The sequence below is a fragment of the Cupressus sempervirens genome, chromosome 11, assembly GCF_028749045.1.
Source record: "Cupressus sempervirens isolate cs-2001-9-10 chromosome 11, ASM2874904v1, whole genome shotgun sequence".
NCBI lineage: Eukaryota > Viridiplantae > Streptophyta > Pinopsida > Cupressales > Cupressaceae > Cupressus > Cupressus sempervirens.
Window position 1 is genome coordinate 489775695 of NC_143128.1, and position 15770 is coordinate 489791464.

The following is a 15770-nucleotide window of genomic DNA, read 5'->3' on the forward strand; positions in this document are numbered from 1 at the left end:
AGGGGAATACGGGATAAGTTGCGGGCCACGTTACTTGTTATATCTAGAACACATATTGCGTTATCTATCTATGCCTAACTTTGACTGGTACACTAAGATGATTTTTGTGTTACCGACCTTAGACATTTTTGTTTCTGAAGCTTCGAATGTGTGGAAAGTAAACAGTCGTCTTGTTGTTTGTGCACGTGAAGGTTTGAAATTGTCTCGGTTTTATTTAAAATTTAATTCCTTTATTACGCCGAAGGCGTTCCCTTAGCGTTCCCTAAGAAGCTGAATTTTACATCTGACGGTGGACATTCACGGAGAGAGAATGACTGCCATTAAAATGATTTGAAACGTAGATCTATTAGCATCTTTACAATGTTCTTAGCATATTGAAAAAGATGAGTTGATTGCACATACACTCGATTGGACACTCCACTGTTCAACGACGAGGGGAAAGTCATACCCTCTGACGTTTGGCTTAGGTAAGGCATTGAAGCCTTCTTTCATTGCACTGTCACCATCACGCTCTATCTTTTATGTCGTCACCTACTTTGTGCTTCGTTATTTCTTGTCACATTAAAACCTCGTCCCTCTAATCGCTTCTCGTACCCTTGTTGTAGAAACTTCCAAGCTGGATCGAACTGGGATTGCATCGATGAATGAGTCCCGTCACGAATCATGATCACCTACAAGAAGGGTCGCTCAGGAACGGCTTAAACATCACACACAAAGCTTAATTTTTAGACCAAAAGTGTTAAATAGTCAAAATTGATTTTTTTTTTTTCCAAGCTTAATTCTTGCCTTAGTGTGTGATGTTTAAGGGTGGCCGATTGCTCACTGTGTTCCAATACCACAGTCGTAGTTGGATCAGCCGCGTTTAGCTTCTCAGCATATGACATCCAACTCAGACCAGAGAAATGAAACACCATTGGCAATGGCATGGAACTCAGATCAGGTAAAAGAAACAGTACCACTGCAAGGAATAACATCTAATCCAACTCAGACCAATAAAACATCGTTGCAAACGATAGCATCCAACGAACCAACGTCAAGAGATGTTTTTCTTGATCTGGTTGTGTGATAATCGCCATTCCGTGAGCTCTTCTTAACTTTTTTTTATCTTGTAGTATGCTTATTGCCACTGTAAACGAGGTCGGTATTCCCTGAAGCTCCGATCAATTTCCTTTCAAAAATGAAGACCAATATCACTCAATGAAGGTGTGTATGGTGAAGACGCCATGGGAGGCGTTTCTGAACACATTTTCCAATTTCATGGGTATAATTGTACATGGGTTTCTTCCTTAGCACTATTCTTGTTGATATTGTAAATGCTGCAACTCAGAACATTACAAAGAGTCATGGATGGCTTCTAGGGAGCATTCTTAATAGGAACCATCTCAATTTGTTTTACCAGTTGCTGGCTGGTCTTAGTATGTTGAATTTTATCAGCTATCTCTTTTGGTCAAGTTGGTACCAATATAAGTCACTAGTTCTAATAAGGGTCCATTTGGCAGCGGGAATACAAGTGGAATAGGCATATGTAAATTCTTAAAATTTTGAATTCTTTGTTTGGATGCACCAAATCAAAATTGGAATACGAAATAAAATAAGAATGCGTATTCCAATTTTGGCCCAAAAATGAAGTTTTGCAATTCCACCTAAATAGGTGGAATTGGAATACGTATTCCTATTCCAGTTTTATTTATTTTAGAAAATATAAATTTTTTGGTCCATGAATTCCCCATCAAATTCCGGCTGAACCAAACAGAAAATAGGAATATGTACCCCCATTTTCTATTCCAGAATAGCTATTCCTATTCCCGTAGCCAAATGGGTAGTGACGTTAGAGATAGTCGCCTCTGTAATTGAATTTTGAATAGATTTATTTGTGAGATCATCTGTCTCAGTTGTATTCCTCATAATTTCTCTCCACTATATTCCTAATAAAAATGCATTTAGTGCCTTGTAACAATTGTTTCCAATATTTGAAGCCTATCAAACACTGTGTATTTTAAACGAGCTTTGTGATCACACTATCCTGTACTATTTCAAAGGAGGTTAAGGACTATAGGTAATTCTTAAAGGTACACTTTTATATTGAAAAAGTACAAATATTGAATGTAGAAATGAAATCTTAATTAGTTGTTAAAGATGGGATTGCTAAGCAAAAATATGGGAAAGCTGATAAATAGGGAGATATAAGAGGATGAGAGAAAGAGAACAAATCAAAGCTTCAAAAAATTAATGATTTCAAGAAACAAATGAAGAAGATTAGCTTAGAAATATATGTGTGTACTATTAGGTGATTATCTTGCATAATAAATGAAGCAAATTGTTTATGTTTGGTCTGATGTATGAGCTTTAAGTACCACCAAATGAGTTACTTTGCATTAAACATACAAGTAGTAATATTCTTTTCACAATAATTGAACTTATATCTTTGTAGATCTATAACTTCTCAAATGGGGAAGGCCATGCATGTGTGTGTCATGTTTTTATTGAATACAACTTTTGGTAATATGAAATCTTTCCCTCTTCAATATTAGTTGAATTTTAGTTTCAAAGTTTTTAAAAGAAATTATGAACTACTTCTTCATATTTATTTAGACTAGTGTCCATGGATGATTCAATAACAATACCCCTGGCGACACTTTTAGTGAATTGTGCACTATGTATCCACTAGAAATCTTAAGTCGCCATTCATCATTGAAGAAAGCTTGCAAAAGAAGAGGGCCCACACTCTAGATGCGCTTCTCATCGAAGATAGACTCCTCTCTTTCTTGTTGAATGATTCTAATCCCACTGCACCAAGTGTGTTCATGATACATCCCTTTGCAGGCCCTAATAGAGTCCTCCACCAACTCCAGCTATTTAGATGATGCACTCTATCTAGATCATCCATCATTGCATCGCTGAATTTTTGTTATTTTAACTATGTACTTTATGCATTGCCAATTTTACCACACAAAGATATTTCAAATAACACTTTACAAATGAAAAAGAACCAATTCATCATCCATAATTGGAAACAAAAAAAATTCTAAGGTAAAAGACATAGATCAGTACATATATGTACAAATAGATATTAAGATCGGGAGAGATAAGGATTGGGACACCAAAAAAGGGGAGATAGATTGAGGGAGGGAGAAAGTAATAGAGATGGAGATTTATGTGAAGAGAAAGATAAATATATGCAACCATCTATATGGGGGGAGATATATAAGGGATAGAGAGCGATCAAGGGGTTAAAAAAATAGATATACATATATATAGAGATATAGTGGGACAAAAAAGTAGATGTAGAGATTTATTTAAAGGTATATGAAAGTGGGTGATGGAAAGAGATGGATGGTTAGAGAGGGAGATTTTTTAAGATATGGAGGGGAGAGAGGAAGAAATAGATAGAGATCAATATAGAGAGAGAAGACAGGAGAAAAAACTATAGATAGGTAGAGAGACATAAAGACATAAAGATAGAAATAGATCTAGGGAAATAAATAAGGAGACATAAAGAGGGAGAGATAGAGATGATATGATAGAAAGAGATATAGATAGTTAGATATATTAGTAAAGAGATAAGAAGATCTAGAGAGGATGAGATGGAGCGACCAAGAAACAGACGAATACTTAGTTGACCTTCCATACATCTACGGTGTATCCATTGCACACTAAGGTGCTATTGCTAATTATCGCACACTAAGATTCGATTGCTAGTTTTAATTTTATAGTATTATTCAAATCTTTCCAAGGAATTATTTGTTTGAGTTATGAGATTTCATTTGATTCTGCGTGTAGCTTTCGACCAGCGGTAGAAGCGGGCACCGGCTACGGTGCAACATATTTGCACCGAGCCTGCCGTTTAACATAACTTCCTGTGATTTCGCATTTTTTCCATACTGTCAGATGTGGTTTCAAAACTTTCGTCTTCTGCCCTTTTTCCGTACTCTCAGATGTCATTTCAATACTCTCACCTATTGTCACTTTTTATAAATTTAACATTGAAGTATTAATTTTTAAAACTTACGATTAACATTGAAGTATTGTAATTTTTAAAATTATGTATGATAATAAGCGATCATTATTATTATTATTATTTTAATTTATACTTCACATTTAAATTGAGACATTAAAATTTTTTAGTTTTCATTTTTTATATTAAGAAAATTAATATTATAACTAAGTTGAATAATAACAATACATTCATAAAAAAAATTAAAAATAATAACTTATTTGCACCACTTCCGTCTTCTCTCATTTTTATAAATTTAACATTGAAGTATTCTAATTTTTAGAAGTTACGATTAACATTGAAGTATTGTAATTTTTAAAATTATGTATGGTAATAACCAATTATTATTATTAAATGTTTATTTCTTATGATTTTTTTTCAACTAAAATTAACAATGAGATATTTATTGTTGATTAGAAATTTTAGATTTTTTTATAGTGAGTAGTTTATTTGTAGTTATCATTTGAGGTCAATTGTAGTGTATTTTTTTTTTCTATTCAATCTTTATGAATCTTTAGAAAGCTTACAAGTAATTTTAATTAATTATTATAATAGGTGATTATTATTATTAAATGTTAAATTCTTATGATTATATTATTATTTTTTAATTAAAACTAAAAATAAAACATTGATTCTTGATCAGAAATTAGAAATTATATTTATTTAGGAGGTAAGTTATTTGAAGTTGTCATTTGTATTGTAAATTTTGACCTCTTCAATATTTATAAATCTTTAGAAAAGTATATACTTACAATTATTTTTAAAAATCTAAACCTCACCAAATATCACTTTGAAATTCTAACAAAGTTTACAAATTTTAAAAATAAATTATTCAAATAAATGATGTAGTGAATTTATCTTTTATTTGAAATCAGTATTTGTTTAATTATTTTATAAAAATTTAATAGAAACAAAGCTTATTTTGTAGGTCAATAAAAGCTATTATGTAATTTAACTAAGTTAATTACATTCAAATCATTAATTTTACATAATAATATTTCAATATTACTATTTTAATATTTTAAATAAAGGTAATTTAAATAAATCATGTTCGTTATCAGAATAAATATATTATTAAAAAGCTATTTGAATTAGATATGTTTTAATAATATATATTACTTTAATTATTCATATCAATATTATTTAAATTTAAAAATGATATTATTATTTTTATAAAAAATAATAAATTAATGTAAATAATCAAAATAATATTATTATAAAAAAATATTATTGAAAATTAATTTATAGTAAATATGATATCTATGGTACCCATCAAAAATATATATCTATTTAAATTATTCAATAAAATTCATATATCTTTAAAACAAGTTTTTGATTTAAGATTTAACATAGTGGCTTGTATTTTCCTAAGTTGTAATAGTTTAATTAGAAACAATAGTAAATAAGAAAATTAATAAAATTAATTGTAATAATAATATTTAAATAGTATTAAATGGAAATTTTACATGAAAACTTTTAATTTAGAATGATTATAAAAATTATCCTAATATTTTTAAGTAGAAATATTTATAATTTAAACTAATTTCTATTTTTTTTAATGAATGTTATGTTATTATTCAACTTAGTTATAATATTAATTTTCTTAATATAGGAAATGAAAACTAAAATTTTTTAATGTCTCAATTTAAATGTGAAGTATAAATTAAAATAAAATAAAATAATGATTTATTTATAAATCATAGACTTTTAATGCATTTTAGTCATATTAGCTAAAATGATGAAATTTCGTCAAATTGTTGTTTTTAGTAAGCAAAACTTATATATTACTAAATAAATTTATACTACCAATATTGAAAATGGATATATATACATGTATGCATAATTTAAATAATTTTATATTTATTGCTAAAATATTCTTTTTATCATTTATATATGTATAAATATTGTGTATTAAATTAAGAAAGTTCTTTATTATAGGTAAAATAGGGTTTTGAGTTCCCACATTGTCGACATGGTGTCTAAGAAAATGAATTAACAGAATAAAACTAATTGTTAATACATTAGAATAAATATTTAAGTTTTCACATCTCTTTAAAATGTTTTGAAAAATAATAATAAGTATTTAATTTTGAGAAATAATTAGATATTTATTATGAATTAATTTTCTTATAATTCTCATATATTCCGTAGTGTTCCCTTAAAATCCGCTCGTATAAGACCCAAATTATATGGACCAATCAAGTGGAAGAAAATTAGTTTTAGCAAAAAAAAAAAAATTTAAATACTCACATATAAACATTACAAATTTTAAAACTTTAAATATAAAATAAAAATACTTTTTTTTTAAAATTAGATATAAGAGTTTCAGAACCAAAAAAACACCAGAGTATCAATATGAATATACACAAAGAGGCCAAGCCTCACCCTGAATATCAAGATTCATAAATATTGGAAAAAAATTACACTACAATTTATTAAACTACTTCACTATAAAAAATCTAAAATTTCTAATCAACAATAAATATCTTATTGTTAGTTTTAATTTTAAAAAATCATATTATTAGTTTTAATTAAAAAAATCATAAGAAATAAACATTTTAATAATAATAATAATCGCTTATTACCATACATAATTTTAAAAATTACAATACTTCAATCTTAAAATACTTCAATGTTAAATTTATAAAAAGTGACAATAGGTGAGAGTATTGAAATGACATCTGAGAGTACGGAAAAAGGGCAGAAGACGGAAGTTTTGAAACCACATCTGACAGTATGGGAAAAATGCGAAAAGACAGGAAGTTATGTTAAACGGCAGGCTCGGTGCAAATATGTTGCACCGTAGCCGGTGCCGTAGAAGCGGGGGCAAGATTCGAACTTGCATTGTTCAGGTCGTAAACTAACCGAAGATCCCGAGCAGATGGTCAAAACGCGTCATGTGAGATTTAATGCTTGTCGAGTTGAAGATGAATAAGGAATGAATGGGAGCTATCATGGCGTGAAGAGAAGTAGCTGTCAGCACGTGGGAAGACGGAAAACGTCGTCCGCAAAAGTTGCAAACGAAAAATGTCAGAGCAAAAGTTCATAAAAAATTTAGCGGAAAACGTCAAGCACAAAAGTTACATAGAAAATTCTAAAGAGGCATCTATGATTTTTCAGGGATCCTCGTTTTAAGGATAGGGAAACATTTTTATATATGAATATTCCGCCTTCGATGAAGTTTTGAATCTCTTCTCTCTTTTTCTAGCAATTTATGATTGCTCTATTTCTCGTATCTGTAATTCATTTCATTCATATTTTTCAAAAGGATATTTTAGCATGATTAAGTAAATGTAAGCAATGATGTATATACGTATTTACAAAAATAAGTATATTAGTTACGTAGGAAAATGAATTAAAATATTTAAATTTTATTTAGAAAAATAAATGTAAACAAGCTTAAGGTATCTAATTCTAATTTTTATGTGAATGAATTAGTTTCATATTATAATAAAATTTAAAATATTACAATCAAAATGAAACAAATTTTTTTCTTGGTTCAAAAATAGAATAATTAGTAAACTTTACAATTGTTTTATTCTATAGTGGAGGATCATTAGTGTAATTATAAATCTCATTTGAAATAATCTCCGCTTTTAATTTTTGAGTTGTCATTCTCCTTGTTTCTATGATAACTACTAAACATTGGCGGTTAAGGGGAGGTTTTAGAAATGAGAGGCTAATATTCTCATTTCTAAAGTCTCCCCTAAACCTGTCAATGTTTAGCAGCTATCATAGAAACAAGGAGATTGAAAACTCAAAAATTATACCATGTGGATTATTTTGATTTAGGGCACGTACACTTCATAAAGATGTATATGCAATGCACATTAGGTTTAGCACTTCAACGACCACATTTGGATTAGAGATTCATGGGACCAATGTGAATTGCATATACATCTTTATGAAGTGCATGTGTCCTTAATCAAAATAATCCAAATGGTTTAATTTTTTGAGTTTTCAATCTCCTTGTTTCTATGATAATTACTAAACATTGATAGTTTAGGGGAGATTTTAGAAATGAGAGGTTGAATTTCTCCTTAGTCAAACCCCTTGAGTAGACCAACTTTATGCTCATTGAAATTGTTGAGATTAATACTCTTTAGTCATACAAATGTCCTTGAGTCTTGTCAATTTCTTTCAATGTTCCAAATTGAAAGATTCCTCGGATGACCTTCCTTTTAATATCATTTTCAAGGAAATACTTGATTACAAATGACTGCACATTGAATACATTTTAAAGTTGTCATTGGAAATAAATCATACAAAGCAAGTACCAATTGGAACACACAAAGCGAGACAAAAAAAGGAATTCTTACTTGTTAGGGTGAGATAGCTTAAGGTAAGATTGACTTCCAACCCTCCAATGATAAAGATGCTCTAAAGAAAAAGAAAGAGAAAGAATGGCTTCCAATTAAAATAAGATGCTCCAAAGACAAAGGAAGAGTAAGAATGACTTCCAACCCTCCAGTGATAAAGGTTCCCAACATGCTACTTTGTTCTTCAAAACTCCATATAAATCTAGACAATTTTTTTGGGTTTTTTTAGATGCCTACCAATATTAGACCCCCATTTTCGTGTTTTCACCTCCACAAAGAGCCAAGATATATAATAATATAATATCCATTAAAGGATACAAGATAAATGATAAAAGAAAAATCACTAGTCTTCTAATTTAAAATCTATGAGATCAAAGAAACGTAAGATGAAAAGATGACTCCCTTTAGTAAGAAGCCAGAGCTCATTGCAAGAATGATGGAAAGAACAAGATTGATGGATGGTGTATAACGGAGATGAGAAAAACTATTGACATAATGCCATGAGATTGGTCAAGAAGCTCAAGAGCATATGTGATGACTAAGGAGATTGCAAGAACACAATCAATAAGCTTGTGAATGCAACCATGAAAGAAAATAATGGAGCATAAAAGGATGTTTAAATTAACACAAAGGATTCTTGACTCGATCACCTACCAAAGGAGGAATTATACTACTAGAAATATTCGGTGTAGCACTTCAATCACAACATTTAGATTGTAGATTCATGGGACCAATGTGCATTGCATATATATCTTTATGAAGTGTACGTGACTTGAGCCAAAATAATCCACATGTTTAGAAATTTGAACAAAAGGCAATTGTCTATGCAAGCAAGTGAAGTGGAAGTTCATGTGGAAACTTTGGTTCGCCTAAAGAAAATGGGCCAATTAATGTAGATATCACTTCTCTTTTCTAGCTTTGTACTAATGTTTTATTTGGTTCAAACACCTTACTTTATCTCCTACAAATTAATTGTTGTAGGGATTTGTTCTTCCAAAAAAAAAATTATCTAGTAGTTGAGTACCTTAACTTGTTGCTTCTCAAAATCTCATGTGATTAATTCAAATCACTTCCTATTGTTTTATATCAACTTAACAAGTACTTTTCTTATAGCTAAGGTTTTAGAATTGCATAATCAAATATAATTTTACATCAAAATATTTTCTCTTGAAGTATCAATAAAAGCCTAACAAAGAGTTCAACTAATAACTATACATTTTGTCATTTTTATTAGTATACATACAACATCATATGATTTGTTGTTTTGAAACCTAAAACAAATATTTTATTCTATGTAAATACTTGTAATTAATGTTAACAACGTTTAAACCTCAACTATTTATATTATATATTATTAAAAAAATTAAATAATAAACCAGCAAATACATTTAAAGTAATAAAGCAACTTCAACTATTCACTCTCCTCACTAATTAGTACATTCAATGTGATATGTTTTGAACTATCAAACTCCTCACTAATGAATACATTCATTGTGATATGTTTTGAACTATCAAGCTGTAGTAAAATGGGGCTGTTTAGTTCTCGTGCTAGGTAGCATTTGAAAGAGTTGTATACTTAACAAAAAAATTATTTTAAATTTAATAAAGAAATTAAAATCAAAATATTTTTAAATAAAAATATTAAATTTAGTTTAAATTTCTTGTTTTATATCTTTTTGATTGATGAGGTTATCCTCCATACAAACACTGTCAACCAAATTTTAGAAAATAGAAAACACAAAAAAAAATCACAATACTTTCATCATTTGTTCTTCACGACCTACATATTTTATGATAAAAAAAAACAATTTTTTTTTTAAATCACTTGATTTCCACAAATCTATTAAAATAAATAAATTTAACTTCCTTCTTTTATCTTCATTATCTTCAACACCCCTTTTGATGGCTGTAGACAATTCCCTATTTTAAGGATAAGTATATATATATTTTATAGGTGAAGTTTAAGTATACTTTTAATATCAATCCCGACTGTCATGTTGGATTGTATATTTGTCGGCCCAAGTAAAAAAAGATGGTGTAAAGACTGAAATCCACAACAATTGCCAGATATGCAAACAACCCCAAGATGCGGAAATACATGAAATTTGAAAAGTCAAAAGTCAATTTATTCACATAAATATACAATTCAATATCCATTTCTCAGATGGAAAATCAGTACATGTTGACAATAGTCGAGAATAACTGAAACATAATCATTATTACATATCATCGTTTTTTCTAAATACACTTGATACTACAAATAAGCTAACCACATATTGATACCATATACAAAGAAAAGTATAAACACTGGAAATGACTCATATGAATGTAACATCTTTTGCCAAAACTATGTCGACCTGCACGTCAAACATGAATGTATCTTCAATACATCATATGATATAAAGCATATATAACATAATCATATAAAATTAGCATGCCATCGAACCTTAGTGTCCATTTGCATGTAATCTTGTTTCCGAGCCATTGGAACAATGTCCATCCACTATCATGAGACGAAAGAGTAGTCTAGGAGCTTTAACCGCCCAACCATGGAGTGGTTAGCTCCCCGAGGTTCTTCGGTTAAGGAGAACTACCTGACCCTGGCACGAGAAGGCTAGCAACTCGGCACAATTGGATCGGAAAGATCTAGTGCAACCTATGTGCCTAATCTACTTACACATATGTTTAGTAGAAACACACACAAGGATGTGGAAGAGGGAAAAATATAAATAACCAATGCATCTCAATCATATGCATAACTATCTTAATTTTTTTAGCTTGGCCAAGCAATATAACTAGTGTAATGTAAAAGTACTAGCAGGTAATATCTAAGGAACAACATACACAAGTTTTCCAAATAATTACCCTCCTCTTTATTTTCCACATACAACACCCCTCTAAGCATAGTACAATTACATCTCTTAACAACGAATTCATTCAATAATATTCACATTAACCTATAAAATTTTCCATTTCACATAAATCAATTCCAACTACTAAAATACTAAGAATGCAGATTTCATTCACTTAAAAAGTTTTCTTAATTCTTTTTTTTTTTAACAAAGATTTACCAACTAGACAATTTTGTAAGTTATTATTTCTACTTCTAGTTGGAAATTGCTACAACCCACTAATTATAAGGTAACCAAAGTAATTTCCTAAGTTATCAAATGAATAAAGACCCCCATCCAGTTCTCAAACAACAACTTTTTTAAAAAAAACTTTAAACTAATTCCTTATAGTTGAAATATTTACTGTCCATAGAATAGGTCAATAGTGTTGTCACAACAATGGTAAATGATTCAAATAAATTCCAGCAATATTATTGACTTAAACCAGTACAATTTTTTATATGCAATGTAGCTTATCTCCCTCACTTGATTTTAAAATGTTTGTTTATCCGGACTTCGAAATATGGTGCGGCTTGCTAAGCTTATCAAAAATTTTACAAAAATCTAATAATCTAAAACTTAAGAAAGGGCCATAACTTCTAACACTTACGTTCAAAACTTTAAGTCAGGCAAAAACAAAATTAGGAAAATTGATATTAGCTACGGCTCCAAAGTTTTGCTTTTTTCTTTTTTCTTTTTCTTTTTCTTTTCCTATCAATCATATCCAATCAAAATAACCACACGAATAGCCATAGAAAAAGCATGGGATTGGCAACGTCTAAGGTAGATTATAACTATGCTGAACCACCTGGCTTCCGAATAGCTGAGTATCACAGAGAAATTCAAGAGAAAAGAACAATTGAAGTTTGGTTAAGGAGTGAAATAAGGCTGCTGAAGATTATTCAAAAAATTACAGAACCCAAAATTTGGAGGGTTAACAACAGAAAATAGTATGTTATCTATAGTTCAGTTTAACAAAATTTAGAATTGGAATGAAAAATATAAACAAGCTTTGAAAGAAAACGTCTATTCCAAACATGCAAAGGCTAATATGGTAACAACTAAATAAGCATGGTTTCAATATAAAAGAGACAGCCAGGAAAAATGAGGGAGAAAACATATTTAGCAATCAATATAAAACCACTAATTTTGTTAATACTCCTACGACAATTTCATAAGAAAGAAATGGGAACTTGGAGATTTAAAATTTGAGACGTTTGCCTTCCAATCAGCCCAGTGCCTCCAATATTAATAGCACTCTTCTCTTTTATGCTTGTTCCCTCAAAATACAATAATGTTCCTCCTAAATTTTTCAGAAATCTCTCCTCCTCTCATAGAAATTGTGCCCCTCTTTTTCTGAATTTTACTCCCTTCATAATCACCCTGTTTTCTCCTCCTCCATATTGAATGACTCTCCCTATTTCATATTTTAGAAAGCTCTTCTTCACACTGCGGTTTTTCCTTTTTCCTTGGCATTTCCTTTATTTTAACGGCTTCCCCTCCTTTAATGCAACTGGCAACAAACAGATGACTCATAATTTTAAAAGTTACACTTGGCCTTTTGAAATAATAAACTCACTCTTCTATTAAATATAATTTTAAACACTCAAGATCACTTCCATCTAATATGCAATTCTCATCATGATTATCAATTTTAAAATTTGTTAGCAATCAGTTAAATTTTTCTTATTTGGATCTATGGCTACCAGTTGGCTCAAGAACTTTAAATAAACTATAAGTTCTATTTAAGCTTCCACATTTAATTTAAATCCACCATTTTCAAAATAGAAGAACTATTAATTACGATTTTTTTAATTTTTTGAGTAACTACTACCATTAGAAATTTGTGCTCGTAATTTTAAAAGTATAATACTTGTTTTATAATTTAAATTATAATATTTCTAAGAAATAAGATTTAATCATTCATTTTTTAATTTAGGCCACATTATCATAAATAAAACTTTTAATCCATCTAGATTAATTAAAATTCAAAGCAAATGATTTAAATTCAAATAAAAACAACTAAGTGTGTGTGTGCAGCTACACCATACAAATTCTGAACCAACTTGCCAAAGAGCTAAACTCCTCTACCTCAACCACCCTTTCGCCTTCAATATCTGCACACTCACAAACTCGACATCAACCAATGCGTCAGAAATATCATCATCATAATTAATAAATCATATTTTAAATACAAGTTTAAAAAAAAAAAATTCATCATCAGATATAAACAAATACATGAAATCACAATTTTAACTGTCATGTCGATATCTCATAAACTCAACATATAACGACTTATCAAAATCACAAAATAATTAGCATTACCATCTAATAATATATATGATAAAATTTTAATCAAAGTCTATAAAGTATTCGACTCAAGTGATTCATACATAGTCTTAGTCAAAAGGTCAATTACACAATTATGTCCTTATAAAAAGAATGTCGAAATTTGAGTCCTGACAGATGGTCAGGTTACAGATGGTCAGGTTTGCGAGCATCGGGACAGTTTATATTTTATAGCAGTCCTTGGTGGTCCCAATCGCCATTGCAACATGAACATAGAACTCTGTGAATGCTAAGAACAGTATTTATTCCATTCAATAAACGAAAAAACTGAATAATGGGCGCAAATTCAAGATGTTTAAAAAAACTACTTCAGACAATGGAATTTCAAAAACTATACAGTATACAGCTAGTTGCTAGAAAATATACAAAACTCAGCTTCTTGCAGATAATGGAAAATCAGCTCCAGGTTTTTTTATTTGAAACTAAGATAATGATAGAAACCACCTAACTTTACAGGCGATGATTTCTTTTGTTTCTTAAATGAGAAAAACAGGGAGAAACTGTGTCACAATCTCTTGGGTGCAAATCAGAGTTACATTTATACTCCGTAAAATTACATGGAGTAGAATGATCATCACTTTTCTTTTCACACTTATTCTTCAGTCTTCACCCACAGCGATTTGCGAATCAAAATATCATTTGTTCCACGACTGAGACGCTGCATCCACCAGAACCCATCAGGACCAAACAATTCTAATAAAATCATCGAAATAGAAAACTAGAACAAAGAGAAAGATGGAACTAACCAGTGGTGGACAGCATCCAGTTACTATCCTGGCTAATAGCCCAGAAAAAGTGTCCCAACAGCCCCTTTTCCTTTGCGAATTTAACCTTGGCAGCTACGGACTCCTGGTTATCATAACCCACCCACAAGTCACCCGCATAGCAGTAAGCTGAGACGCTTTCCGTATCGAACACCTCGGTGGCATGCTTCTCCCGTATGAAATCCCTGATCTCCGAGAAGAACATAACACCGGTTTCGGCGCTGAGATTTTGCTTGGGACCAGCCGCAACAGCCGGAGCTCCAATTCCCGTCTGGTTTTCCGACTTGAGAACCCACGAACGCCCGTAGAGCGGCATCCCCATTACAACTTTACGAGGGGGTAATCCGGAGTCGACCCAAGTGGAAATACCATAGCTGGTCGAAACGTTGGAGTTGCTGTCAAAAAGCGCGGCGTGCGCTCCGGTGGCGGAAGTGTCCCACGAGCCGTGATAATCGAAGGCCATCACATTTACCCAGTCGAGGTTTTTCGCAATGGAGGCCGTCGGGTAGCTTCTGAGCTCGCCCCACAAGAAGAATCTCTGCGCAAAATACACGGCTGCGGTCAACAGAAGCGGAGGCCGGCCCGACGATTTGCTCTCTAAATTTATGGCTTCTCTCCACTCGGAGAACAATTTCCCCAAATTCTCCATTTCCGTAGTATTGCTGGGAAACTCCCAGTCGAGGTCGAGACCGTGGAAATTGTGGCGTCTGGCGAGGGAGATGGCTGATTTTATGAAGACTGCGCGCCGGGTCGGATTGGACGCCATGAGAGCGAAGGCAGTGGAGTTCGATCCCCCGCCTCCGATGGAGATGAGAGTCTTTACGCACCGGTTTTTCTGCTGCACTGTTCTCGTGAATTGGGCCATCATTTTCTGCTCCTCCAACTGGAACGTTTGGTCGTTCATAGTTGCAAAGGCGTAGAATATGTGAGAGTAGACCGCTGAGTTGATAGAAGCGGGCGGCATGAATGAGGCTGTGTATGACGGCCAATACGCAGCCTTTACATTTGATGAAACACATCCTCCCGCTGCCTCGGCCGAACAGAATTGGGAGCTCTTCATCCTGGAGTTGGAAATGAATCCTTTGGTAAGATATGCAGTTGCACCGCTTTAAATAATTGAACCTTGCAAACAAAGTACCAAGTCAACCCAGTAATGGTGGGATATCTGTTGGCAGCATTAATTTCTATCAAACTAGCCTGTCACCTTGACCGTCCAGAGCCCTACTCAGCCGTCCATCCACCGTCCATATATTAAATAGGAGTCCATATTAAATAGGAGACAATGAGCCATCTCAGTCGCTCCAGCCAGCCGTCCATATTTAATATATTATAACATGTGTAAAACCAGCCGTCCATATTTAATATATTATAACATGTGTAAAATGTATTTTGTATTCAAGAAAGTTTTCAGACTTGTATAAATAGAGGCATTATGTAAGGATTTGAGCATCAG

The 15770-nt window shown here is 31.6% G+C and overlaps 1 protein-coding gene across 1 annotated transcript; it reads right to left on the reverse strand.

Annotated features, from left to right (window-relative positions):
- Positions 1–13939: 13939 nt before the first annotated feature.
- On the reverse strand, positions 13940–15534 carry LOC149530507 (nod factor hydrolase protein 1-like). The gene is made up of 2 exons (XM_089809479.1): positions 14300–15534; positions 13940–14211 (listed from the first exon to the last, which is right to left on the reverse strand). Exons 1-2 carry the CDS (start codon positions 15375–15377, stop codon positions 14189–14191), a joined length of 1101 nt encoding a protein of 366 aa, XP_089665605.1. The 5' UTR covers positions 15378–15534; the 3' UTR covers positions 13940–14188.
- Positions 15535–15770: the final 236 nt, after the last annotated feature.